We start from the raw sequence: 27449 nt of genomic DNA on the forward strand, positions 1-27449 counted from the left end.
ACATATGCTGTGTAAACTTTGAAAAGGATGCGAAAGCATTCTCGTGAAACATTAACAGTGATTTTTATAGTTGTCAAATCTGATTAGTTTTATAATTATCACTGAGCATTCAAATATCTTTATATCACAAAAATTAATGCAGATGCTTAAAAAAACACATGTAAGCTCACTATATTCAAATCTATATACAGATTACATTGGTTTTAAATCTTCAAGAAAAAAAAACCTAAATTTAGTTGCTTTAGTAGTTGTTTAATTAGTAAAGGTCACTAGGATCAAACTTCCTATTTAGACATGAAGGTTTTCTCCCTAAATGGACTCAAACGGGGAGGAGAGAAACTTACCTTGCCAAGATAAACCATTAAATGACTGCAAAATATCTAGGGATTAAGGTTTTATAAATAATTGAAAAATTGAAACAGTGCACAACCAAAAAAATATGTTAAGAGAGTAGCTATAAAGTACACAATAAAAATGGTAAAAAGTATTGAAAGTTGACAAAATATACAAAATCAAATAATGTTAACCAAATTCTTCTCATTCAGGATCTGAGTACTATATTTCAAACTTCCTTAAATTCAGTAATCTAATAATCCCATAATTATTACTCTCTTCTCTTTGAGAATTGCTTATATTTAATGTAATATTTAATTTCATTTGGTTAAAAAAAGATAATTTTCAATCTTAAAAATAATCTTAAAAGTTACTAATCAAGTTCGGATAACTATTACTACAGGGCTTTATAACTATTACATTCAATGTGATGAGAAATATTTAATTTTCCTTAGGGCAAGTAACAAATTTGTTGTGTTAACATTTCCATATAATAGCTACTTTTGCACTTGCATTTTTGCAAGTGCACATATTTTATAGTAAAACATAGTACACTCTTACCCCAGCTTTGAAAATCCCAGTGAAGTTCCAGATAAAAGTCACCTAGCTGAGAAACAAAATACAAACAATTACTGAATGCACCTTAATAAGCAGTCCTTCTATTTACTGAATATTTTACTTAAAAAAAAAATCTACCATCATTAAAGGTCTATAGACAGGAATAGAAAGTAGTTTAAAAGTTTGGAGTTAAAAGAAAGAACAAAAACATATGATTAAATTACTTAAAACATTACAATAGCACATATTATTATACTTAACTACAAAGGAAAATATGCACCAACTATGGATTTTACAAGACCATTTTAACCACACAGGAATATCTGAAACTGACAGGCATTTAAACGTGCATCAATAAACAGTCCATTTTCCCAGCATAGCCAAAATAACAGTAACTATCGTTGTAAAAATAGCTCATAACTTTAGATGTGTTAAAAAATACAACTTCCAAAATGACTATTTGTGCAGCCTCAATGGATTATGAAAATGACACACTGAAATAGAAACTTTTTTCTATAAAATGGTAACACAAGTTTACTAAATCTGAAATAATACGTCATCTTATGAGATGTATAGTAAAAGTCTGAATTTTACAAAGTAGAAGTTAAAAAGCAAAACCTATAACTGTTAAGGAAACTACTGTGATCAAATATTCCCCCAAAAAAATCTATCGCTTGAGATAAAAAAAAAAAAAAAAAAAAGGCATACTTAAGAGGAGACAGTTATCATGATAGGTCTATCTTTCCCCCACAGTTATTTCAGACATCAAAACTACAGTGTAAGAGAATAAGAGAAAACAAAGCTCTCTTCCTTTTTTGAGCCAACACACCCAGCTCCTACCATCATGAAGATAATAAGAGTTTTGTTAGATAAAGAAGATGCTGTTCCCGCTAGCAGGTAGTGGCTTCAGCTCTTAGGGAATCTTTTATTGCCATTAATTATGGCTTACCCCCTTATTCTTAGATCTCTTATCTAATTTGCTGAAAACAGTAATTCTTTATCAACCTTCCTAGTTCAAAGTAAATGGTGCTTCCCTAAAATTAAATTTATACCTTATAATCAGAGTATTTTGTTTTATCATTATTGCTTAATTCAAACAGGATTTTGACAAACCATTTCTTAACTCTTAATCATCAGTAAGCATTAGACTGCATTTTTAAAAATGCCTTAAAGTACACTTACAATTACTCTTTAGGTAAAGATCAGCAAAGAGATATAGCCTACCTCTTTCAGGGCTTTTAATAATCGAGGTCGTTTCTCTTCAACACTTTCCCTGGATTGCTGCTTAAGCTTCCTTAAAAGAGCTGTAACTAGAATTTAAAAAGTTTCAATTTAAAATAACTTTCACCATGCTAGACTATTAATTATAGCCCAATTAAAAAGACTTATACAAAAAAAAATTTTTATCATGCTAGAAAACATCACTTACTTACTTATACAAAGATATATATAGATATAAATACTATATTAATAAGTTTAATAAAACTGTTATGAACCCCAAGGAAAATTGAGAAGAGACACCTCAACATGAACTTATATTCACACTAGTTTTCCTAGTTTTTAATTATCAGTAAGTATTTACGTGAGCCAAGATTTATCAATCTCAGTCAGATGATACAATGTCCTATTGTAACACTGATCTAAAAGAAGATCTCAAAGATCCCATTGGATATCACTTATATAAAAATTTAATTATTTGTAATTGTTACTGGGTGTATCTGTTCTTTTCTCACTAGAGACTGTACTCTCACACATCCCCACATAGCAGAAAAAAATATAAAAATGGATCCTATTTTATCTGTGAAAAGCGTTTCTGAATCTAATAAAACCTGAAGCCCTCCATAGTATTTTCTTAATAGTTCAGATTGAGATTTAGCTACAATGCCGAAGTGCAACTCCAGCTTCACTACTTATTAGCTATATGTAAATGTGAACGAGTTACTTAATTTCCCATAAATTTCAGTTTCTTTTTTTTTTCACTTGTTAATTAAAAATAAAATAAAATCTATGTGGAATTTATATAAAGGCTCAATATAAATTGGTTACTACTATGCCTGTAATTAAGTAAATATAATTTTTAGCTACTAGAATGAAGGTCTAAAACTGACTTGCAAAAACCAATCAATCCCTAACATGTATTGAAATAAGGGAAAATATTATACTTAAATGAAATAAACCTTACAAAAGATGAGAAGATGGAAAATATGCACTGAGGAAAAAAAATGTATATATCACTACATGCTGATTTCCTCCTAGTCCTGACATATTTTCATACATTATGTATATACATATGTATATGTACATGTATACATTCATATACATTAAAAAATGTTAGTTTTTACTATTTTATAGTATGTATTCTTATAAGCTACTTAAACCTTTATGTGGAATACAGAAGCAAAAGGTTAAAAAAAAAAAAAAAGTAAAAAGGGTGGCTCAGTCGGTTAAGCATCCAACTTCGGCTCAGGTCAGGATTTCAGAGATCGTGGGTTCAAGCCCCACATCAGGCTCTGAGCTGACAGCTCAGAGCTTGGAGCCTACTTCAGATTCTGTGTCTCCCTCTCTCTGCCCCTCCCCAGCACTCGCTTGCTCTCTCTCTCTCTCTCTCTCTCTCTCTCAAAAATAAATAAATATTGAAAAAAAAAATTTTTTTTTTTTTTTAAGTAAAAGGAAAGAAGACAGCAGTGAAAGCTTGGACGAGATTTGTTCTGTCCACACTGGCCAAATTAGGAAAAGCCCAGAGAAGAATCTGAAAATTAGTGTAATCTATTCTTCTAACCACAGGTCTAACCATAACCCCACTGTATTCAAAAAGCCAAAAATCAAAGAGCACATTTCAATTACTCAAGGTCTTTTGAAACAAGAGAAGAGGCTGAGACCTAGAAGCCAAGGAACACGGGACCTCATCTCAGTTATACACTAGCTCTGTGACCTAGGTTAGTAGTTTCCAAATACAAGTCTACATTTCAGTGCCAAACTCTCAACTTTCCAGTGATGTGCAGCAAAATGAAAAAGACTTGGAATCAGGTTGGTGTTTCTTCTTTATTTATAAGTTATATACTTTTTTTTCAATTTAAGGACTAATCTTTATACCATTTTTTGTTTCAAAATGTCTTTTTTAAATGAAATGGTGATCACAGAAGAAAGTAATTCTCTTTTTTAAAGCTCTTAGATGCTAATGGTGGCTAGGTGACTCAGCCAGTTGAGCATCCAACTTTGGCTCAGGTCATGATTTCTAATTCCTGAGTTGGGAGTCCCATGCCAGGCTCACTGCTGTCAGCGCAGAGCCCCCCACGGGGCAGGATCTCACCAACCAAGAGATCATGACCTGAGCCGAAATCAAGAGTCTGATGCCTAACCGACTGAGCCACCCAAACACCCCTAGTAGAATTCTTTTTATAATTCTTCTCTACTCAAATACTTTAATACTTTAATACTAAGCTCAAATACTTTAATCTTCCTTGCCTTCAAGGAAGGCAATTTGCCTTCAAATTCAAACAAACCTCTGTGAATGTAAAAAATGGAAAGAATTCAATTTGTAGATAGAAAAGATAGCTTAATGAAAAGCAGAAGCCACATATTTTTCACCAGGTAAATATACTGAACTGACTAAAGGCATGCACTAAATAATAATTAAATTAAAATGCCCAAATATTATTAAAAAGATAGTGACAAAGAGATTCTTGTTCTATGAAACTTCACATTAAAAAATAACACTGTGGTGGCACCTGTGTGGCTCAGTTGGTTAAACATCTGACTCTTGATTTTGGCTCAGGTCACGATCTCGAGATTCATGGTTTCGAGCCCTGATTCGGGCTGTACTCTAGCAGCATGCTGCCTGCTTAGGATTCTCTCTTCCTCTCTCTCTCTCTCTCTCTCTCTCTCTCTCTCTCACTCTCTCTCTCAAAATAAATAAATTTTAAAAAATAAAATAAAACAAAATAAAATAAAATATCAATTCAAACCGTCTTAGAAACATACATTCAAAATGCAATTATAAAAAATGACCAATCTTTCGGGGGGAATCAGTATGTGTACTCCCATATTAGAAGAATCTCATTAGTGATGACTGATAATAAAGATAAAATTAGTTTTAGAGGATTTAAATGATATTAGAATTCACACAAAGACTCCAATGAAGAACTCCAATAAACTACAACTTATCTTTCTCTTTCCTTCTTTTCCCATATAAAGTATTTTTTAAGTATTCAGTACACCTAAATTTGGATCTTTCTGCCCTCTACTTCTTTCTATGCTCCATAATAATTATTTCCCATTTCTTAGTTCTACCTAGATATACCACAGATAACTCAAACTCAACAAATCTAACATCAAATTGATTAAATCCCAGACTGATCTGTAATACTGTCCTGCACTGATCACTGTTCACCATGCAACCAGCATAAAGCAGGAAAGCAACATAATCCTAAATTAATTTTAAAATAAAATAATTCCTTTTAAATTTTTTTTTTTTTTTAGTAATCACTTCACCCAACATGGGGTTTGAACTCATGACCTTGAGATCAAGAGTTGCATGCTCTTCTGACTAAGCCAGCTAGGTGCCCCTCAAGTGAAATAATTCTAAAAAGTCTCAGATGAATAGTTTAGCATTATCTCACTGTTCTATAGCACAAAAACTTTAGCAGAAATCAGACCAAAAAAGAAACAGATCACAGTTTTTTCTAATAATGTATAATACTAGATTATATTTTCCTAATTAGATATTTCAGTAATAATTTATAATATTAGATTATCTCTGATTTTTCAAATAATGTAACTTTCTATGCCCAGAATGTTTTAATGTAACACAAGCTATCAAAAACTTAAATCATAATACTTAAAACAATCTCAAAGTAAAGACCAATTTAACACCATTATAAACACATTCATATTTTTATATTAATATTTCTAAGTACTTAAGAGTTATATATTAATATTTCTAAATACTTAAGAGTAGCATAAGAGTTGTTAGGTTTATTATCCTTTAAGTTAGCAGTTAAATATTTCCATTTCATGTGATGGGAAATGATTTTTTAAAACCACTGAAGAATTATGGATATATAATTATTCAATGATTGACAATGGAATACTATTCAGAATGTGTATCCAAGCCATCACTCTATAGAAGAAAATCACTTTAAAAGCAAACCTCAACTACTATGGGGCTCAATCTTTTAAATTAAAATCCAGTAACTGATTTTCCAGGAAAACTATTTCTTGGGCTACCCAATAGACTATAATTCCTCAAGAGCAGAGGCCATGTTTTCATTCTCTACATCTTACCCTATATACATGCTTTATAGTAAGGACTCATTAAAAATTCACTGACTCTAAATAAAAGTTACTGGGGTGCCTGGGTGGCTTGATTTCAGCTCAGGTCATGACCTCGCGGTTCATGAGATGAAGCCCTTCAATGGGCTCTATGGTGACAGCACGGAGTCTGCTTAGGATCCTCTCTCTCCTCTCCCTCTTCAGCCCTTCCCCCGCTCACTCACATGCTCACTTGCTCTCTCTCTCTCTCAAAATAAATAAATACAAACATAAAAAGAAAAGTTATCACTTCTCAGCCTTTTGGCTAAGATCAAGTGCAAAACAAAAAAGTTATGTGAAAGCCACAAAAGTCTCAGTGTAAGTCAGAAGCCCAGAAATCTATCTGGTTTCCTCTCCATTCTGCTAATGGCTTAGAAACATCAGAGAAAGTTTCTTCAGACTGGTTGCTGCAACTTTGACTTTATTCTTAGTTTATTAGATCTGTATATTTTCATCTTTTCCCTGACATAATTCTAGAATTAGTATGGTTTGTTACTTTCATAAGGGCTTCTTGATGTTTGTCCAGAAAGGACAATAAATAACAAAAAATATATATACTATATAATTGTTAAATCATCACTATTTTATCTCATTAAATCTTAAGCCCAAATGTAACTTCACCATTAAAAGTTGCTCAAAGTGTTCAGAAAGTCCACAAACATGTACTATGTGGATTACATAAAAGCTAAAGCATAAGAGCCCAAAATGTAGCGTCAAACAGAACTAAATCCATGGTAACATTCTGAGAGTGTTCAATGTTATACACTTCTTTAATAAACTGCCCAATTTTTTTTTACCGTTCCTTCCACAAGGCTAGATTTAATTATTTTCAGCCTCAAATTATAAAAAGATATTACCAGAAAAATAATATTTTTATTCATCCAGATTGAAATTTTATAGAATTTTCAACTATTGAGATGTGCTTGACATAAATAAGACCTGTATAAGTTGAAAAAATAAAACTTAGGAATAGGGGAGGTAGAGTAACTGAACACTCCGTATACTGTGAGAAAATACGTGACTTTTTTTTAATTCTCAAAGACTAAAACAAAGAGATTTGCTTCTCACTTTCAGCACAGCCTATACCCAGCAATTAAAGCAAAAAGATAACTGTTATAACACACTGTGATTATTTTCAGTTCCAATTAATGTTCCCATATAACTTAGTTGCCAAAAAGGACATTTGGGTCTCAGTGTTTTTAAAAATACTTTATACTGAATAAGTAAAACAATGGAAAAATATCAAGAGCAGAATACTGTAAAAGAAGAAAAAATAATAACATACTTTTAAACACGATTCCTCAATTCTTTTTGTGTACTACCCAATGTTCAAGTTCCTAAGTCATGAACAATTCACATACAAGTTTACAAATAACTACAAACCTTTCATACTATGGAAAGTTACACTAAATGAAAATTATGTCAAATGAAATCACTTCATATTTTTAGCATATATATCAACAACATAATTTATGTTGCTTACTCATCTGTCTATCTCCATAGCTGATGGCTTCCGCCAGCGGGCTCCATCCCTGAGCATTTTTCACCTTTACTGGAGCATTATGAGCCAAAAGTAAATGAGCACATTCTGAAACATAAAGTGGTAATAATATCAAAAATCATGCAATTTTTAGAATCTCTAAATATAAAAATCATTTAGGAATTTAAGAAACAAATTTAAGGGGCGCGTGGGTGGCTCAGTTGGTTGGGCATACAACTTCGGCTCAGGTCATGATCTCCTGGTTTGTGAGTTCAAGCCCCACATTGGACTCTGTACTGTACTCAGCTCAGAGCCTGAAGCCTACTTGGGATTCTGTGTCTCCCTCTCTCTCTGCCCCTCCCACTCACGCTCTGTCTCTGTCTCTCTCTCAAAGAAAGAAACAAACAAATTTTAGCATAAATAGATCTATAAAATAAACACTGTATTATGGAGAAAAATAATTTTTAAAAGCCCAAAATATCTAAACAAGATTATTTCAAAACCTTAGATCTCAGATTCAAGGAGTCTCCATGCTATTACTTAAAAATAAATTGGATCTCTCTACAAGGAAGTATTATGTTCCTTAATAATTGTTCCCAAGAATATTCTGAAAATATTTTCATAGTCTAAAAGATAACAAGATCCCCAAAAGTAATTTAAATCAAATTATCTATTAATCAAGATCAAAAGAGGACGTGTATGTATGGAATGTCAAATGGAAACTTCCTAATTTATTTCAGAAAAAAAATGTGCTTTCAAAAAGGACCAGTAATGTTTCCATAAACACTTCTTTTCAAATGTTACGATTCTTTTACTTCAAGAATAAAACCCAAAAGAGGAAAACATCTGTTTATGATTATAAGAACAAATATGGACAGTCTTTTTTTTTTTTAATGTTTATATATTTTTGAGAGAAAGAGACAGAAAATCTGAAGCAGGTTCCACACTATCAGCGCAAAGCCTGACCTGGGACTCGAACTCACAAACCCTGAGATCATGACCTGAGCTGAAGTCTGACATTTAACCAACTGAGCCACCCAGGTACCCCTGGACAGTCCTTCCAGTAGTCAAAGTAAGTCTAAGGTATAATCCTTTCTATAGGTTGAGGATACGCTTCTTAAAAAGTAGAAATAAGAAGTATATTAACAGGCAAAAAATTCAAAACTAAGGCTCATGGGAAATTTAGGATGGCTATCCATTCTAAATTTCCTAAATGAACGATTCATTCATTCAATCCATCATTCAGCAAATATTAACTAAGTCCCTGTTATATGCAATTTCTAAGCACTAAGTCCTGGATATAAGCAGTGAGAAAAAAGATTAAGGATTTGCTATCAGAAAGCTTACATCTTGGGGTGCCTGGGTGGTTTAGTCAGTTGAGCATTCAACTCAATTTTGGCTTGTGTCATGATCTCATGGTTTTGTGAATTCGAGCTTTGCGTTGGGCTCTGCGTTGGCAGAGTGGTACCTGCTTGAGATTCTCCTTCTCTCTCTCTGCCCCTCTCCTGCTAGTACTCTCTCTGTCTCTCTCAAAATAAATAAACAAATTTAAAAAAGAGAGACAGCATACATCCTTTGTTAGAAGAAAATAAGTAAACTATTAAGAAATATATATATATATATTATATATATATATATAATATATATATATATATATCAGTTAATGGTAAGTGCTCTGAAGGAAATAAGAGTGTTATGATAGTGTGATGTAGGTTAACTGAGATGGAAGAAGAATGTGATTCCTAGTCATAGAAGGAATAAACTATATTAGCACACAGCACTAGGAATAACTATACTAAATTTTATTAAGATAAAGTAAAATAGAAATTTCACAGAGGTACTTAGGAACATCTGTAGCAGTGTATAAGAATACATGTATAAGAATGTTTATTTTAGCAGTTTATAATGGAAAATACACTGGAAACTAAGTGAATATCCATCATGTGAGAATGACTGATTAATAGGATGTATCTATACCACTAGAGTAATATACAGCCTTTTTTTTTTTTTTATTGTCCATTTGGGCTTTATTGGTTCACATAAGGAGACAACTAACAGTTGCTGGTGTTTACTGAACACCTACAGCATGCCAGCTACTAAGCGCTTTATTTCTATTAATTCATTAATCTTTACTAACCCTATGAAGTAAGTACCATCGTTATCCCTGTTTTACAGTTGGGGAAACTGAGGTCCGGAATCCTTTTTTTTTTTTTTTTTCCAATTTATGAAATTTATTGTCAAATTGGTTTCCATAAAACACCCAGTGCTCATCCCAACAGGTGCCCTCCTCAATACCCATCACCCACCCTCCCCTCCCTCCCACCCCCCATCAGCCCTCAGTTTGTTCTCAGTTTTTAAGAGTCTCTTATGCTTTGGCTCTCTCCCACTCTAACCTCTTTTTTTTTTTTTCCTTCCCCTCCCCCATGGGTTTCTGTTAAGTTTCTCAGGATCCACATAAGAGTGAAACCATATGGTATCTGTCTTTCTCTGTATGGCTTATTTCACTTAGCATCACACTCTCCAGTTCCATCCACGTTGCTACAAAAGGCCATATTTCACTCTTTCTCATTGCCGCGTAGTACTCCATTGTGTATATAAACCACAATTTCTTTATCCATTCATCAGTTGATGGACATTTAGGCTCTTTCCATAATTTGGCTATTGTTGAGAGTTATACAGCCATTTTTTAAGAATAGTGTCATATTAAAAGACAAAGCAACCAGGTTTGTGTTTCTAATGTGATTCAATATAAAGTTCAAAATGTCACCTATGTAGTACTTTGTCCAGAAATGTTTAACTTGAATCTAATCAAATCTTGATAGCTAATTTTCAATTTGAAGAAAGATACAAGGAATAAGTTAAATCACATCATGAGAAAATAATCAGGCAAATCTGAGATGAAGGACATTCTACAAATTGACTGGCATGCAATTCAAAAAGTAAGGTATAAAGGAAGAAAAAAAAGCAGGCAAACTTTTCTATATTAAAATAATGTGATATAACAACCAAATGCAATGACTAAACCTCAATTAATTGAGTTTTGACTCAATATAAAGGACATATAAAGGACATTTTTGGAACAACTGGAAAAATTTTAATATGGATTAGATATTAGAGATTATAATAATATTAATTTTCTTAAGTGATAAGAATATTGTGGTTATGAAAGAGAATGTCCTTATTCTTAGAGATGCATGCTAAGGTATTTGGAGGTAAAATGTCATGATGTCTATGTGAAACTTTCAAACGAAACAGAAAAAATAATATATATAACACTAAGAGAAAGACAAAGCAAATCTGACAAAATGTTATCAAACACTGAACCTAGGTACAGAGTATCTGAATATTCATTGTGATCATATTTCTGTTTTTCTGAGTATATGTAATTTTTCATAATGAAGCACTGAAAGAAAAAAGAATGGAAACAAGACAAATTTTTATTTTGTTTAACTTTTTAAGTAAGCTTTACACCCAATGTAAGGCTTGAACTCATGACCCTGAGATCAGAAGTCACATGCTCTACTAAATGAGCCATCCAGGTACCCCAAAAACACATGTTTAAAAAGAATGAATTTAAGCCATCCCAACAGATATAAAAGAATGTCCACGTTGTACTGCTGAATGATATCACAAATCTGCTCACGCAGAAGTGTATTATGATCCCATTTTTTAGAAAATAACTTAATTACCTTTGTAAGTATGTGTTTAGATTCACATACACTTTTATATGTAATAATAAACATGGGGAAAAGTATGGAAGAATATCCAGCAGATTGCTAACATGTTTACTGAAAGAAGAGAGGTAAGAGGGGCAGAAGCTAAGATGGCGGTAGAGTGGGAGGAACTTAGGATTGCCTCGTCCCTCAAACACAGCTAGATAACTATCAAATCATTCTAAATACCCAAAAAATTTACCTGAGGACTGAAAGAAAACACTGCACAACTGGGGGAGGGGGGGCATACTGAGGAAGGTAGGAAGCCCAGAGAAGTGGTTTGGGGTTGAAAAGGACTACAGGTGCTGGGGAAGGGAGGGAGCCCTGGTCATAGAGAAAGACAAGAGAGTGGAGTGAACAGGAATAAGCACAAGGAGAATACTTCCCCAAAGCCATTGGCTGGGAAAACAAAAGGGGCTGATTTTCATGAGTTTTTGCAAACAGCAGGGCTCAAAGACTGGAGTTTTGGAGCCCTGTGGGCTTGGCTGGGATAGAGACCTGAGGGCACTGCCCTACTTCTGGAGAGAAGTCAGGCAAGCAACCCCAGGGCAGACAGTGCAATCTGAGGATTGCCTAGAGCACATGGAGGGAGACTGTTCCCTCTTCTTGGAGGTATCTGTGACAGGTGCCATTGCCTCTCTGTGAACAAAGGAGTTAGTGAGTGTCATTTCACTCCTCCATCCCTCAGCATAAGTGCAGAGGCACCTACTGAGGGTGGCTAACTGGGAAAATGGCTGTTTGCCTGCTTCGGTCCAAATCCCATGCCGCTGCATGCTGTCGTGACTACCTTTCTGGGTCAAACCTGCATCTGTCCCAGCACAGTGAGACCCTCACCCGGAAGACCAATACAGGCCCTGCCACACCAGGTACCTAAAGTTTGGAGTTTTAAAAGTCAGCAAGTTTGGCTGTGATAGAGCCCAAAGTGCACAGCACTGTTCCAGACAAGCAAGCAAGCAAGCAACCTGGAGACAGTGTGAAAACAGCAATCTGAAAAACACCTAGGATGCATGAGGGGAAGCAAGGAGAGCCTCTGCAGATGACTGACCTAAGGGAGAGAGCAGCCAAAATACAGCAGCAGAGTGCACACAGCAAACACCAGAGACACTTCCTGAAGCACCAGGCCCTGGACATTAAATGACCTCTTCTTCATAAAGCCATTAAACGCAGGAACAGGAAACACAACAGGATTTTCTAACACAGAGAGAAGACAGAGACCAAGACAAAATGCCAAGCCAGAGGAATTCATCCCAAAAGAAAGAACAAGAAAAGGTCATAGCCAAAGATTAAATTGAAACACATATAATATGCCTGATGCAAAATTTAAAGCAACAGTCATAAGGATACTAACTGGACTTGAGAAAAGCATGGAAGACATCAGGGACATGACTTACCACAGACATAAAAGAGCTAAAAAACAAGTAGGCAAAAATGAAAAAAATGCAGCATCTGAGGTTCAAAACTAATTGGTTGTAATGACCACAAGGATAGAAGCAGCACAGGAATGAACAAGTGATACAGAAATGGAATCATGTAAAATAATGAAGCTCAACAAAAGAGAAAGAAGAATGATATATCACAGGAATAGACTTAGGGAACTCAGTGACTCCATCAAACTTAGTAACATCCTTATCATAGGAGTCCCAGAAAAAGAAGAGAATGAAAAGGGAGCAGGTTTACTGGAGGAAATAACAGCTGAAAACTTATTAATCTGGGGCAAAAAACAGGCATCCAAATCCAGGAGGTAGAGAGAACTCCCATCAAAATCAATAAAAAGCAGGCTAACACGAAGACATATTATAATTAAATCTGCAAAATCTACTGATAAAGAAAAAATCCTAAAAGCATCCAGACAAAGGAAATCCCTAACTCACAAGGTAAGACCCATAAGGTTAGTAGCATCTCTCTCCACAGATACTTGGCAAACCAGAAGGGAGTGGCATAATATACTCAACATGCTAAATGAGAAAAATCTGCAAAGAAGAATACTCATTCAGATCAGAAGGAGAGATAAAGAGTTTCCCATACAAACAAAAACCAAAGGAGTTCATGAACACTAAATCAGCCCTACAAGAAATGTTAAAGGGGATTCTTTGAGTGGGATGGAAAGACCAAAAGTCACATAAGACTAGAAAGAAACAGAGAAAATCTCCAGGAATCATGACAAAACAGGTAATAAATCAGCACTAACACATATCAATAATTACTCTGAAATTAATGGACTAAATGCTCCAATCAAAAGACACAGGGTGTCAAAATGGATAAAAAAAAATAAAAAGCAACCATCTATATGCTGCCTACAAGAGAATCATTTTAGATCTAAAGACACCTGCAGATCGAAAATGAGAGGATAAATATTTATCATGCAAATGGTTGTCAAAAGAAAGCAAGAGTTACAATACTTACATCAAACTACATTTTTTACGTTTTATTTATTTTGAGAGAGACAGAGTGAGACAGAAAGAGAGAAAGAGAGAATGTGGGTGAGGGGCAGAGAGAGGGAGAGAGAATTCCAAGCAGGATCTGTGCTCCCAGCACAGAGCTCAAAGCAGGGCTCAAATTCATGAACATGAGATCAGGACTTGATCTGAAATCAGGAGTTGGACGCTCAACTGACTGAGTCACACAGGTACTCCCAGACAAGCTACATTCCAAAACAAAGACTCTAACAAGAGATGAAGAAGGGCACTATATCATAATAAAGGGGACTATCCAACAAAAAGATGCAACAATTGAAATATTTATGCCCTCAAATTGGCAACACCCAAACAGATAAAACAATTAATAACAAACAAAAGAGGTACTTGGGTGGTTCAAGTGGTTAAGTGACCAACCCTTGATTTCAGCTCAGGTCATGATCTCAGTTCCAAGGCTTGAGCCCCAAGTCAGACTATGCACTGACAGTGTGGAATTGCTTGGGATTCTTTCTCTCTCTTTCTCTCTGCCCCTCCCCAGCTCACACGTCTGCTGTCTCTCTCAAAATACATAAATAAACTTAAAAAAAAAAAAAAAACATAAAAGAACTCATTGATAATAATACAATAATAGTAAGCAACTTTAATACCCCACTTACATCAATGGACAGATCATCTTAAACAGAAAAACAAGGAAATACTAGTTTTAAATAAAAAACTAGCTTTAAATGATACACATTTTTTTTCAAATGCACATGGACCATTCTCCAGAATAGATCACATACTGGGTCACAAATCAGACCTCAATAAATACAAAAAAACTGAGATCATACCATGTATCTTTTCTGACAACAAAGCTATGAAACTTGAAGTCAACCATAAGAAAAAAGTGGAAAGACCACAACTACATGGAGGTTAAAGAACATGCTACTAAAGAATGAAGGGTCAACCAGAAAATTAAAGAAGGAATTAAAAAATACATGGAAACTCATAAAAATGAAAACACAGTCATCTAAAACCTTTGGGATATAGTAAAACAGTCATAAGAGAGAACTATATATAGCAATACAGGTCTATGTCAAAAAGCAAGAAAAATCTCAAACAACCTAGCCTTACTAACAGAGCTATAAAAAGAACAAACAAAACCTACCAGCAGAAAAAGGGAAATAATAAAAATTAGAGCAGAAATAAATGATATAGAAACAAACAAAAAAGCAGAACAAATCAATTAAACCAGGAGCTGGTTCTCTTAAAAAATTAATAAAATTAATAAAAATATTAATAAAAATTAATAAAATCTTGCCAGACTTATCAAAAAGAAAAGTAAAAGGACCCAAATGAATAAAATAACAAAAGAGAGAAGAGAAATAACAACCAACACCACAGTAATACAATTATAAGAGAATATTATGAAAAATTATATGCCAACAAATCAGACTATCTGGAAGAAATGAAAAGTCTTAGAAACATATAAACTACTAAAACTAAAACAGGAAGAAATAGAAAATTTGAACAAACTGATAAAAAGGAAAGAAACTGAATCAGTAGTCAAAAATCACCCAACAAACCAAAGTCCAGGGCCAGAAGGAATTCACAGGGGAATACTACCAAACATTTAAAGAGTTAATACCTATTCTTCTCAAACTATTCCAAAAAATAGAAATGGAAGGAAAACTTCCAAACTCATTTGATGAGGCCAGAATTACCCTGATTCCAAAACCAAAGACTCCACTAAAAAAAGAACTACAGGCCAATATCCCTGATGAACATGGATGCAAAAATTCTCAAAAAGATACCAGCAAATCATATCCAACAGTACATTAAAAGAATCAATCACCATGATCAAGTGGGATTTATTCCTGGCCTGTAAGAGTAGCTCAATTTTCACAAATCAATCACTGTGATACATTAATAAAAGTAAGGATAAGAAACATATGATCCTCTCATTAGATGTAGAAAAAGCATTTGACAAAGTACAATATCCATTCATGATAAAAACCTTCAGCAAAGTAGAGATAAAGGGAACATATCTCAACATAGTAAAACCCATATATGAAAATTCAATAGCTAGTATCAGCCTCAATGGGGAAACCTGAGAGCTCTCCCTCTAGGGCCAGGAACAAGACAGGGAGGCCCACTCTCACCACGGTTATTTAACATAATACTGGAAGTACTCACCTCAGCAATCAGATAACAAAAAGAAATAAAAGGCATCTAAATTGGCAAGGAAGAAGTCAAACTTTCACTATTTGCTGATGACATGATACTCTATATAGAAAACCCAAAAGACTCCACCAAAAACCGCTAGAACTGACACATGAATTCAGTAAAGTCACAGGATACAAAATCAACATAGAGAAATCTGTTCCATTTCTGTATACCAATAATGAAGCAGCACAAAGAGAAATCAAGGAATCAATCCCATTTACAATTGCACCAAAAACTGTAAGATACCTAGGAATAAACATTACCAAAATGGTAAAAGATCTGTACTCTGAATCTATAAAACACTGATGAAAGAAATTGAAAATAACACAAAGAAATGGAAAGACATTCCATGCTCACAGACAGGAAGAACAAATATTGTTAAATTGTCTATACCACCCAAAGCAATCTACACATTTATAGCAACCCCTATCTAACTACCACCAGCATTTTTCACAGAGCTAGAACAAACAATCCTAAAATTTGTATGGAACCACAAAAGACCTCAAAGAGTTAAAGCAATCTGAAAAAGAAAAGCAAAGCTGGAGGCATCACAATTCTAGACCTCAAGTTATGTTACAAAGCTGCAGTAATCAAGACAGTATGGTACTGGCACAAAAACAGACACATGGATCAATGGAATGAACAGAAACCCCGTAAAAAGACCCACAACTATATGGTCAACTAATCTTTGACAAAGCAGGAAAAAAATACCCAGTGGAAAAAAGACAGTCTCTTTAAGAAATGGTGTTGGGAAAACTGGACAGCAATATGCAAAAGAATGAAACTAGACTACTTACTTACACCATACACAAAAATAAATTCAAAATAGATGAAAGAACCAAATGTGACACAAGGAACCATCAAAATCCTAGAGAAGAATGCAGGCAGAAACCTCTTTGACATCAGCCACAGCAACATCTTACTAGACATGTCTCCAAAAGCAAGGGAAACAAAAGCAAAAATGAACTACTAGGACCTTATCAAGATAAGATGCTTCTGCACAGCAAAGGAATCAATCAGGAAAATTATAGAATGGGAGAAGATATCTATAAATGTCATATCTTACAAAGGGTTATATCCAAAAATCTATAAAGAACTTATTAAACTCAACACCCAAAAAACAAACAATCCAGTTAAGAAACGGGCAAAAGACATGAATAGACATTTTTCCAAAGAAGACATCCAGATGGCCAACAGACACATGAAAAGATGCTCAACATCATTCATCATTAGGAAAATACAAATCAAAACTATGATGAGATACTACTTCATACCTGTCAGAATGGCTAAAATTAACAACACAGGAGACAATGGATGTTGACGAGGATGTGGAAAACAGGGAACCCTCCTACACTGTAGGTGAGAATGCAAATTGGTGCAGCCACAGTGGAAAACAATATGGAGTTTCCTCAAAAAGTTAAAACTAGAACTACCCTATGATCCAGCAATTGCAAGACTAGATATTTACTCAAAGGATACAAAAATACTAATTCAAAGGTATACATGCACATCAATGTTTATAGCAGCATTATCAATAACCAAATTCTGGAAAAAAACCCAAATGCCCATCAACAGATAAATGGATAAAGGAGATGTGGTGTGTAATTATGTGTATGTATACACACACACACACACACACACACACACACACACACACAATGGGAATATTAGTCATCAGAAAGAATTTAATCTTGCCATTTGCAATGATAGGGATAGAGCCAGAGACTATTACGATAAATGACATAAGTCAGTCAGACAAAGACAAATACCATATGATTTCACTCATATGTGGAATTTAAGAAACAAAAGAGACGAACAATAGGGGGAAAACAAGAGAGAGGCAAATCACAAAACAGACTCTCAACCAAGGAGAACAAACTGAGGGTTACTGGACAGTGGGATAGGTTAAATGGGTGATGGGTATTGAGGAGGGCAGTTGCTCTGATGAGCACTGGGTATTGTATGTAAGTGATAAACCACTAAATTCTATACCTGAAACAAATTTTACCCTGTATGTTAACCAGAATAAATAAAAACTTGGAAAAACTGAAAAGAAAGAATTTTTTTTTCAGTTAAAAAGAATTTTATAAATAAATAAACAAGTAAGTAAGTAAAATGGATTCTCCCTTCAAGAAACCTACCATCAAGTTTTATGAAAATAGGTGTGTATGTGTGTACATATAAAGAAGTTAGAGGAACATAAACATTCATAAAGATCTATGAACTTGTACAACTATTTCATGATAAACTTTTGAATGAAAACAAAAATATAGCATAGTACTGTATATAGTGATTTAACTTCATTAAAAACAAACTAATCCCCTCTGTTATATAAAAAAGAAGGAAGATGTGCAAGGATACCCACTAGGCTATTTTTTTTTTTAAGCTTATTTATTTATTTTGAGAGAAAGTGTGTGTGTATGGGAGGGGCAAGGAGAGAGAGAGAGAGAGAGAGAGAGAGAGAGAGAGAGAGAGAGACGTCCATTCTCACCAGTGTTGTTTAACATAGTGTTAGAAGTCCTAGCCTCAGCAATCAGACAACAAAATGAAGTAAAAGGCATCTAAACTGGCAAAGGAGAAGTCAAACTTTCACTTTTCACAGATGACATGATACACTACATGGAAAACCTGAACGACTCCACCAAAACACTGGTAGAACAGATACATGAATTTAGCAAAGTTTCAGGATATAAAATCAATGTACAGAAATTGGTTGCATTTCTACATACCAATAATAAAGCAACAGAAAGAGACATCAAGGAATCGATCCCATTTACAATTACACCAAGAATCATAAAATACCTAGGAATAAACCTAAGCAAAGAGGTAAAAGATCTATATGCTGAAAACTATAGTAAGTTTATGAAAGAAATTGAAGAAGACACAAAGAAATGGAAAAACATTCCATGCTCATGGATCGGAAGAACAAATATTGTTAAAATGTCAACACTTCCCAATCTATACATTCAATGCAATCCCAATCAAAATTACACCAGCATTCTTCTCAAAGCTAGAACAAATAATCCTGAAATGTGTATGGAACCACAAAGGACTCTGAACAGGCAAAGTGATGTTGAAAAAGAAAACCAAAGTGGGAGGCATCACTAAATCCCAAACTTTAGCCTCTACTCCAAAGCTGTAATCATCAAGACAGTATGGTATCGGCACAAAAACAGACACACAGACCAATGGAATAGAAGAGAGAACCCACAACTAGACCCACAAATGTATGGCCAACTAATCTTTGACAAAGCAGGAAAGAATAACCGATGGAAAAAAGTCTCTTTAGCAAATGGTGTCGGGAGAATTGGACAGCAACATGTAGGAATGAAACTGGACCACTTTCTTACACCATACAAAAATAAACTCAAAATGGATGAAAGGCCTAAATGTGAGACAGGAAACCATCAAAACCCTAGAGAGAAAACAGGCAACAATCTCTTTGACCTCGGCCGCAGCAACTTCTTACTTGACAGGTCTCTGACAGCAAGTGAAATAATAGCAAAAATGAACTATTGGCACTTCATCAGGATAAAAAGCTTCTACACAGCAAAGGAAAGAAATCAACAAAACTAAAAGTCAACCAACAGAATAGGAGAAGGTATTTGCAAATGACCTATCAGATAAAGGGTTAGTATCAAAACTTACCAAACTCAACACCTGAAAAACAAATAATCCAGCGAAGAAATGGGCAGAAGACATGAATAGACACTTTTCCAAAGAAGATACCCAGATGGCTAACAGACACATGAAAAGATGCTCAACATCCCGCGTCATCAGGGAAATACAATCAAAACCACATTGAGATCCATCTCACACCAGTCAGAGTGGCTAAAATTAACAACTCAGGAAACAACAGATGATGGCGAGGATGTGGAGAAACGGGAACCCTCTTGCACTGCTGGTAGGAATGCAAACTGATGCGGCCACTCTGGAAAACAACGTGGAGATTCCTCAAAAAATTAAAATAGAATTACCCTATGACCCATCAATAGCACTACTAGAATTTATCCAAAGGATACAGGAGTGATTCATAGGGGTACATGAACCCCAATGTTTATATATAGCAGTGCCATCAACAATAGCCAAATTATGGAAAGAGCCAAATGTCCATAAACTGATGAATGGGTAAAGAAGATGTGGTATATTTATACAATGGAATAGTACTCAGCAATGTAAAAGAATGAAACCTTGCCATTTGCAACAACATGGATGGAACTGGATGGTATTACGCTAAGTGAAATAAACCAGTCAGAAAAAGACAGATATTGTATGTTTTCATTTATATGTGGAATTTGAGAAACTTAGCAGAAGACCATAGGGGAAGGGAAGAAAAACAAATTACAGAGAGGGAGGCAAACCATAACATACTTCTAAAGACAGAGAACTAATAGTTGATGGGGGAGGGAGCTTGGAGGAGAAGGGAAAATGGGAAATGGGTATTGAGGAGGGCATTTGTTGGGATGAGCATTGGGTGTTGTATGTAAGTGATGAATCACAGGAATCTACTCCTGAAGCCAAAACTACACTATATACACTGTATGTTAGCCAACATGACAATAAATTATTTTTTTAAGAAAATATATAAATGCAACAAAGAAGCTGGGCCTTAAGGAATATGGATAAAATGAAATTATGAGGAACAGAAATCACATATAAATAAGCAAGATTTATAAAGGTAATAAAATACAAAGAGAGAGAATAAGATAAATAGGACAGTGCAAACAAAAGAGAACATCCAGACACACTCTTATGAGAGTGAGAAATTATAATAACTCTAGAGTTATTTCAGACAAAAAATTTAAAACTGCAGATCCAAAAGAATGAATTGAAAGTTGAAGCAACTGATCTGAAGAACCTTTCTATGATGTCTAACCAAAAGGATAAGAAAAGATTTCTTTTGTATTTCTTCTTCTAAAGATTCCCGAAACCTTCTTTAAGTATGATGTTCTTTCCATTTCAGTTCAAATCTATAGTTCAACAACTTCCCAGCCTCAAAGGCCAACATGGTCAATAGACCCAGAAATACAGAAAAAAAATCAGATTGCAATGGTGAAAGGAACAGTTATTAAGTTAAGATGAATGACAGAAGTAAATAAAAGTGCAAAAGTCCTGGGGTACTTCTCTTTAAATCAATCAACAAATATTGTTTGGGTATTTTTACTGTGTTTACAAATAAGTATACAAACAGCAAGTGCTCCTTCAACAATGAATCAGTAAAGGTACAGTACATTTCTCTCTAAAGAAGAAGATGAAATGGAGTGGCATAGACTGAACAATGGTACCATGCAAAATTAAATTACAGAATTAATAAGGTAGATTCATATATATATATGTATATACATGTGTGTATATATATATATGTATATATATAATATATATTTTTTTAAGTTTATTTATCTTAAGAGAGACAGAGACAATGAGAGTTGGAGAGGGCAGGGCAGAGCGACAGGGAGGCAGAGAATCCCAAGCCGGTTCTGTACCATCAGTACAGAGCCTGACACCGGACTTGAACTCACAAAACCATGAGATCATGACCTGAGCGAAACCAAGAGTTGGACTTAACCAACTGAACCACCCAGGCACCCTTATATATTTGTTTAATGTTTATTTTTGAGAGAGAGATAAAGAGAGAATGAGTGGGGGAGGGCAGAGAGAGTAGGCAACAGAGGATCCAAAGCGGGTGCTGTGCTGACAGCAGAAAGCCTGATGTGGGGCTCAAAGTCATGAACCATGAGATCATGACCTGAGCTGAAGTCAGATGCTTAACCAAGTGAGCCACCCAGGCACCCCAATAAGGTAGATGTTTTATCTTCCACTACACATTTCAATAACACTCCTGTGTAATCAAATTTCAAAAATGTTTAAAGGTCATAAAGAAAAAAGCAAAAAAGAATATACAAGTAAAAAAAACGTAAATGGGGGGTGCCTGGGTGGCTCAGGCAGTTAAGCATCTGACTTTGGCTCAGGTCATGATCACACAGCTCGTGAGTTCAAGCTCTGCGTCAGGCTCTGTGCTCACAGCTCAGAGCCTGGAGCCTGCTTTGGATTCTGTGTCTCTGTCTCTCTCTACCCCTCCCCCACTCATGCTCTGTCTCTCTTTCTCTCAAAAATAAATAAACATTAAAAAAATTGTTTTAATGTAAAATGGATCAGTATTATTAATGGTTGGACCTACTCTATATGAAAAGGACTCAGAAAAAGCAAATATTGACATTATGTGCAGATCCTGAATCACTTAACCAAATGTTTCCCCAAAATACCTTCCACAGAACTCTAATCTCTCAGGATACATGTGGAAAAAAATCAGATAACTTTGGGGAATAATGACTCTATATCCAACACCTGCCCCAACTCAGAAGGTCACAGTGCATATAAGCGTATCAAAGTTCTAAGAAAGTCCATAATAAAGAAAACTGCTTAATAGTTATTAAACCCACTATTTTCCAAATCGATTTGACCTGGAAATATTTTCCCTTAAATATTATTAGTATGCCATAAAACTAATGTTCTGTGAAACATAATTTAGACATGCTAATATAAACCTATGATAGGGGCACCGGGGTGGTTCAGTCGGTTGAGCGTCCGACTTTGGCTCTGGTCATGATCTCGCAGTTTGAGAGTTCAAGCCCCGTGTCGGGCTCTGTACTGACAGCTCAGAGCCTGGAGCCTGCTTCCGATTCTGTGTCTCCCTCTCTCTCTGCCCCTTCCCCGCTCATGCTCTGTCTCTCAAAAATGAATAAATGTCAACAACAAAAAAAATTTAAACCTATGATAAAGCATAACAATACCAATTCTGTTTCTCTTTGAATACTATAAAAAATTTCAAACATACAGAAAAACAGATGATCTCAATGAACATTTAAATACTCTCTACCTAGGTTCAATAGTTGTTAACATTTTATCATATTTGCTTTGTCTCCTCTTAGTGTTATAAATATTATATCTATAATTTACATATACATAAAGAACAGCAGACACACCAGAAGAGATAGACAGATGGTAGGTAAGTAGGTAGACAGAGTCTGAGACATAGGTAGTCCCCATTTCTTGAGTTTCTACAATATGTAGCCTCTTAATAAATCTCTCTTAACTTTGAAGTTACTCGTATTTCTTGCAAGAAGGTAAAAAAAAAAAACAGCATAAAATAAATTTAAAAATGAAAACAAAATACGAGTCACCAATTTATACAGAATTAAAGTCAATATTAAATTATCCTACAGATCATGTGCTTAGGCATATAAACTTAAAAACCAAACTGACAAAAAAATTTTGTTTTTCAACAAAGCAAGTACTGATAACACCCCTGGGATCAGATCAAATGTTTACACTAACTGTATTATACTTTGTATCAATAATAGTTGTCCCAAAATGATACTTCTAGGTTATCAGAAAGAAAAAATGTTAACAAAAATTCATTAGCCTGTTTAAAAATTTAAGATTATGTTTTTAAAAGGTTTTTATCAAACACATCTAAAATTTAAAAATCCAGCACTCAAAATGTTACTAATCAGCTATCTGAAATCCTCACTCTCCAGGATTATTGGGACGCCAGATAACTAAGATTTTATCACTTCTAGGAATAACCTTAAAAAGTAAATATTTCAGGGGCGCCTGGCTGGCTCAGTTGGTTAAGCATCTGACTTCAGCTCAGGTCATAATCTCATCGTTCGTGAGTTCAAGCCCCCCATCAGGCTCTGTGCTGACAGCTCAGAGCCCAGAGCCTGTTTCCGATTCTGTGTCTCCCCTTTCTCTCTGCCCCTATCCTGCTCACACTCTGTCTTACTCTCTCTCAAAGTAAATCTTTTAAATCATCTATGAAGTTTTTGTTTTAAAGAATAAGTAAATAGGGGCGCCTGGGTGGCTCAGTCGGTTAAGCGGCTGACTTCAGCTCAGGTCATGATCTCGCGATCCGTGAGTTTGAGCCCCGCGTCGGGCTCTGGGCTGATGGCTCAGAGCCTGCAGCCTGCTTCCGATTCTGTGTCTCCCTCTCTCTCTGCCCCTCCCCCGTTCATGCTCTGTCTCTCTCTGTCTCAAAAATAAATAAAACGTTAAAAAAAAAAAAGAAGAAGTAAATATTAAGATTTTACAAACATCTAACATACAAAAGGTGTAGACTTCTGAGTTTAGATATATAAAACAGTCCATATTAAAGAATCTTATAAAACTCTCTGAATATTGAAAGTATTATAAAAGTTAACATATCTTAATATTTGGAAATTATAAATACTTCCTTGATAAAATAACCAAATAAGAAAAAACACACAGTTTCAAAAAGCATAAAGTTAGTACAGGATTTCCACTAACTCTTGAGGTGAACTACAGAAAATGAGAAAATGTTATTATTTTTAATATATTGATTCTTAACTCAATTAGCAAATAAAATAATCAAAACTCAAAAGACAAAATTCATCTTAAAAAGCTTTAAATGTGAAAATACATGAATGAAGTTAAACATAAGAAAGGAAATATTTACTAACCTTTATTTCCTAACATCACAGCAAGGTGTAAAGGAGTGTTTCCTAAAATTAAAAAAAAATTAAATTAGTGTAAAAACATAGAAAATTGTTATTTAAAAGTGGTTTTAGCTCCTTCAGAAATTTCACTGACAGATTTAAGTAAAATGTGACTGCAAAATGACCCTGTTTATATGGCAAATTCAAAGTCAGAGGATGCCATGATTTCTAAACACAATGTATTCTAAACCAACCCCCACCAAAAAAAAGGATAACCAGTTTGCTTTTGAGATTTCTTCTCCCAAGAGATTTCACAGATTCCTTTCCTGCTAATTTCTCTATCATATCATTCTTTGTTCATTCAGCAAACAATTTAAATACCTACTATATACTCATCTTTGGGGACAGATATCAAAAATACCTAATCCCTCAAGTCGTTCAGAAGTCTTCTGTTAGAGACTGATAGGAAAATAAATAATTGCTATTATTTATTAGAATAAAAGAGAGTATAGCATGATAATGGAATAAAGAACAGAGCTCCTAATTTTGTCTGTGCAAACAATTAACTATTAAAGAGGGACCATGTTGAAATAAGTCTTGAATGGGTTAAAAATTTATAGGCAAATAAAGCAACTCACTATTATACTGTGTTAAAAACAATTTAAAAATTAAAAACAATTCCCCCAAATTACATTCAAATGCAAGAACAGATCATACTTCGCAAACAACAAAAACAACAAAAAATGTTTATGGCCAGTGGGGGTAAAGAGAATAGTAAATAATGAAATTGGTAAGATAAGCAAAAGGCTACACTATGAGGTTTGGAATATATCCTTTTAGTTGATGTTATACAATGACTAATTTAATTTCAAAATGATACCCTAAGCCACACTAGTAGCCTAAAAACCTCTTGATTATAAAAGAAAGAAAACTTATAGTAATATTTGCAAATAAAGTTACTAAATAAAATTTGTGTATACTAATTTTCAGATTCAGTATTAGCATTAATACAGAAGGCACCACATGAACAATTTTTGCCTATAAAATGAGCTGCACACTTACCAAGAAATCATATACAGCATAAAACAAGATTTAACTACTTGTTCTAAAAACCTTATATATGATCTAAGGCACCTGGGTGGCTCAGTAGGTTAGGTGTCTGACTCTTGATTTTGGCTCAGGTCATGATCTCATAGTAATGAGATGGAGCACCAGGGATGGGCTCCACACTGGGTGTGGAACCTGCCTGAGATTCTCTCTCCTACTCCCTCTGCCCCTCCCCTGCTTGACCATCACGCACGCACACATGTGCTCTCTCTCTATCCAAAAGAAAAAATCTTTTTTATTTATTTTGAGAGACAGAGAGAACACACACATGCACAAGCAGGGGAGAGGCAGAGGAGAGAGAGTGAGAGGGAACCCTAAGCAGGCTCCATGCTGCCAGCACAGAGACCAATGTGGGGCCCTATCCTACAAACCAGGAGATCATGACCTGAGCCAAAATCAAAAGTTGGATGTTCAACCGAGTGAGACACCCAGGCGCCCCCCAAAAAAATTTTAAAACCTTGTATATGATATATCCCATTCTCTTAGTTTGACAAAACCTATCCAGATGGTTAAGACACACACACACACAGACACACACACACAATCTTTTGCTGAATAAAAGCACAGTGGAATAAGAACTGTCTGTAAAGACAGCCAGATAGTATTTTGTGCAAAATTTAGAAGTTTAATAAATTCAATAAACTTAAATTTTCTATGTAAGTAATTTTACAAAACAAAAACCTGGACTACAGTAAATTTCTTAGTCTTCACTATTAGGAACAACAACAACAACAAGACAGATTTGGGGACATAATTCACATTATATTTTCCCGAAATAAAATTTCCACTAGCAACTAGGCAATCTACTCCCCAGTTTTCATACTTCATAACTAATTTTACTTGAGATATGGAAACCACTATAATACACGTTGGTTTTTTTGTTTTGTTTTGTTTTGTTTTATTTCAAAAGAGAGTGAGTCAGGGAGGGGCAGAGAGAAGGAGAGAGAATCCCAAGCAGGCTCTGTCTGCACTGTCAGAACAGAGCCCAATGTGGGGCTTGAACCAAACAACCATGGGATCACAACCTGAGCCCAAGTCGGATGCCCAACCTACTGAGCCACCCAGGTGCCCCACATTGTTAATAATCATACACTGAAGCATGTCCCCAGATAAGAAGTTTTGCTCACAACACTATTTAAGAAGTAAACTTTATGAGTTGCCAAGTTACTGGCATAGGCTATTTTCCAAAAAAACAAACCAGTTCTCCAAAAATTCCAGACCTTTTAGGGAGCTAGCAATCTTCTTTTATGCTATTATCTAGTCCTATGAGGTTTTATTTTTATCTTATAGAATCAATATTCATTTAGATTTACTTACCATTTTTGCTGCTCTTCATTCCTTCCTTCATCTCCCACCTTCCATTAGAATTTTTCTTCTACTCAAAACATATCCTTCAGGATTACCTTTAGTGATAGTTTGATAAGTGATTTCCCTCAGGTTTTTGTTTGTAAATGTGTATTCAACTTCAATCTTAAAAGGATATTATACTGAGTATATAATTATTGATTGGATGCTATTTTTTCCTCACATTCTACGTGGTCTTATGGTTTCCTTTTTTGTTGAGAAGCCAGCCATAGAACTTTCTACTGCTCCTTTGAAAGTAATATGACATTTCTGGCTGCACTTATGTGTATGTTTTGTTTTGTTTTTCAAATTAATCAGCCTTTTCACTCCAGTGTGGATTCCTTTGTTTATTCTACTTGGGTTGGACTTGTTGAATACCTGAATCTGTGTCTTTCACAAACTTTGTAAAATTCTTAGCAAGTATCTTTCCAAATATTGCTTTAGTTCCATTTCCTCTCTTCTCTCTTGGGGTTCAATTAATGTAAAACTTCTTACCCTTTCTATTTAAAAAAAATTTTTTTTAATGTTT

The 27449-nt window shown here is 34.7% G+C and overlaps 1 protein-coding gene across 2 annotated transcripts in view; it reads right to left on the bottom strand.

Moving 5' to 3' along the window:
• Positions 1–27449, bottom strand: part of ANKRD13C (ankyrin repeat domain 13C) — a 91095-nt gene that overhangs the window by 42556 nt on the left and 21090 nt on the right. For both annotated transcript variants that reach the window (XM_043575258.1, XM_043575259.1), the window contains exons 2-5: positions 24494–24535; positions 7685–7789; positions 2116–2201; positions 895–940 (exon numbers count right to left, since the gene is read on the bottom strand). In XM_043575258.1, coding sequence (XP_043431193.1) covers positions 895–940; positions 2116–2201; positions 7685–7789; positions 24494–24535 — 279 coding nt within the window. The remainder of the gene's footprint in view (positions 1–894; positions 941–2115; positions 2202–7684; positions 7790–24493; positions 24536–27449) is intronic.

Source organism: Prionailurus bengalensis, chromosome C1, assembly GCF_016509475.1.
Source record: "Prionailurus bengalensis isolate Pbe53 chromosome C1, Fcat_Pben_1.1_paternal_pri, whole genome shotgun sequence".
NCBI classification, from domain to species: domain Eukaryota; kingdom Metazoa; phylum Chordata; class Mammalia; order Carnivora; family Felidae; genus Prionailurus; species Prionailurus bengalensis.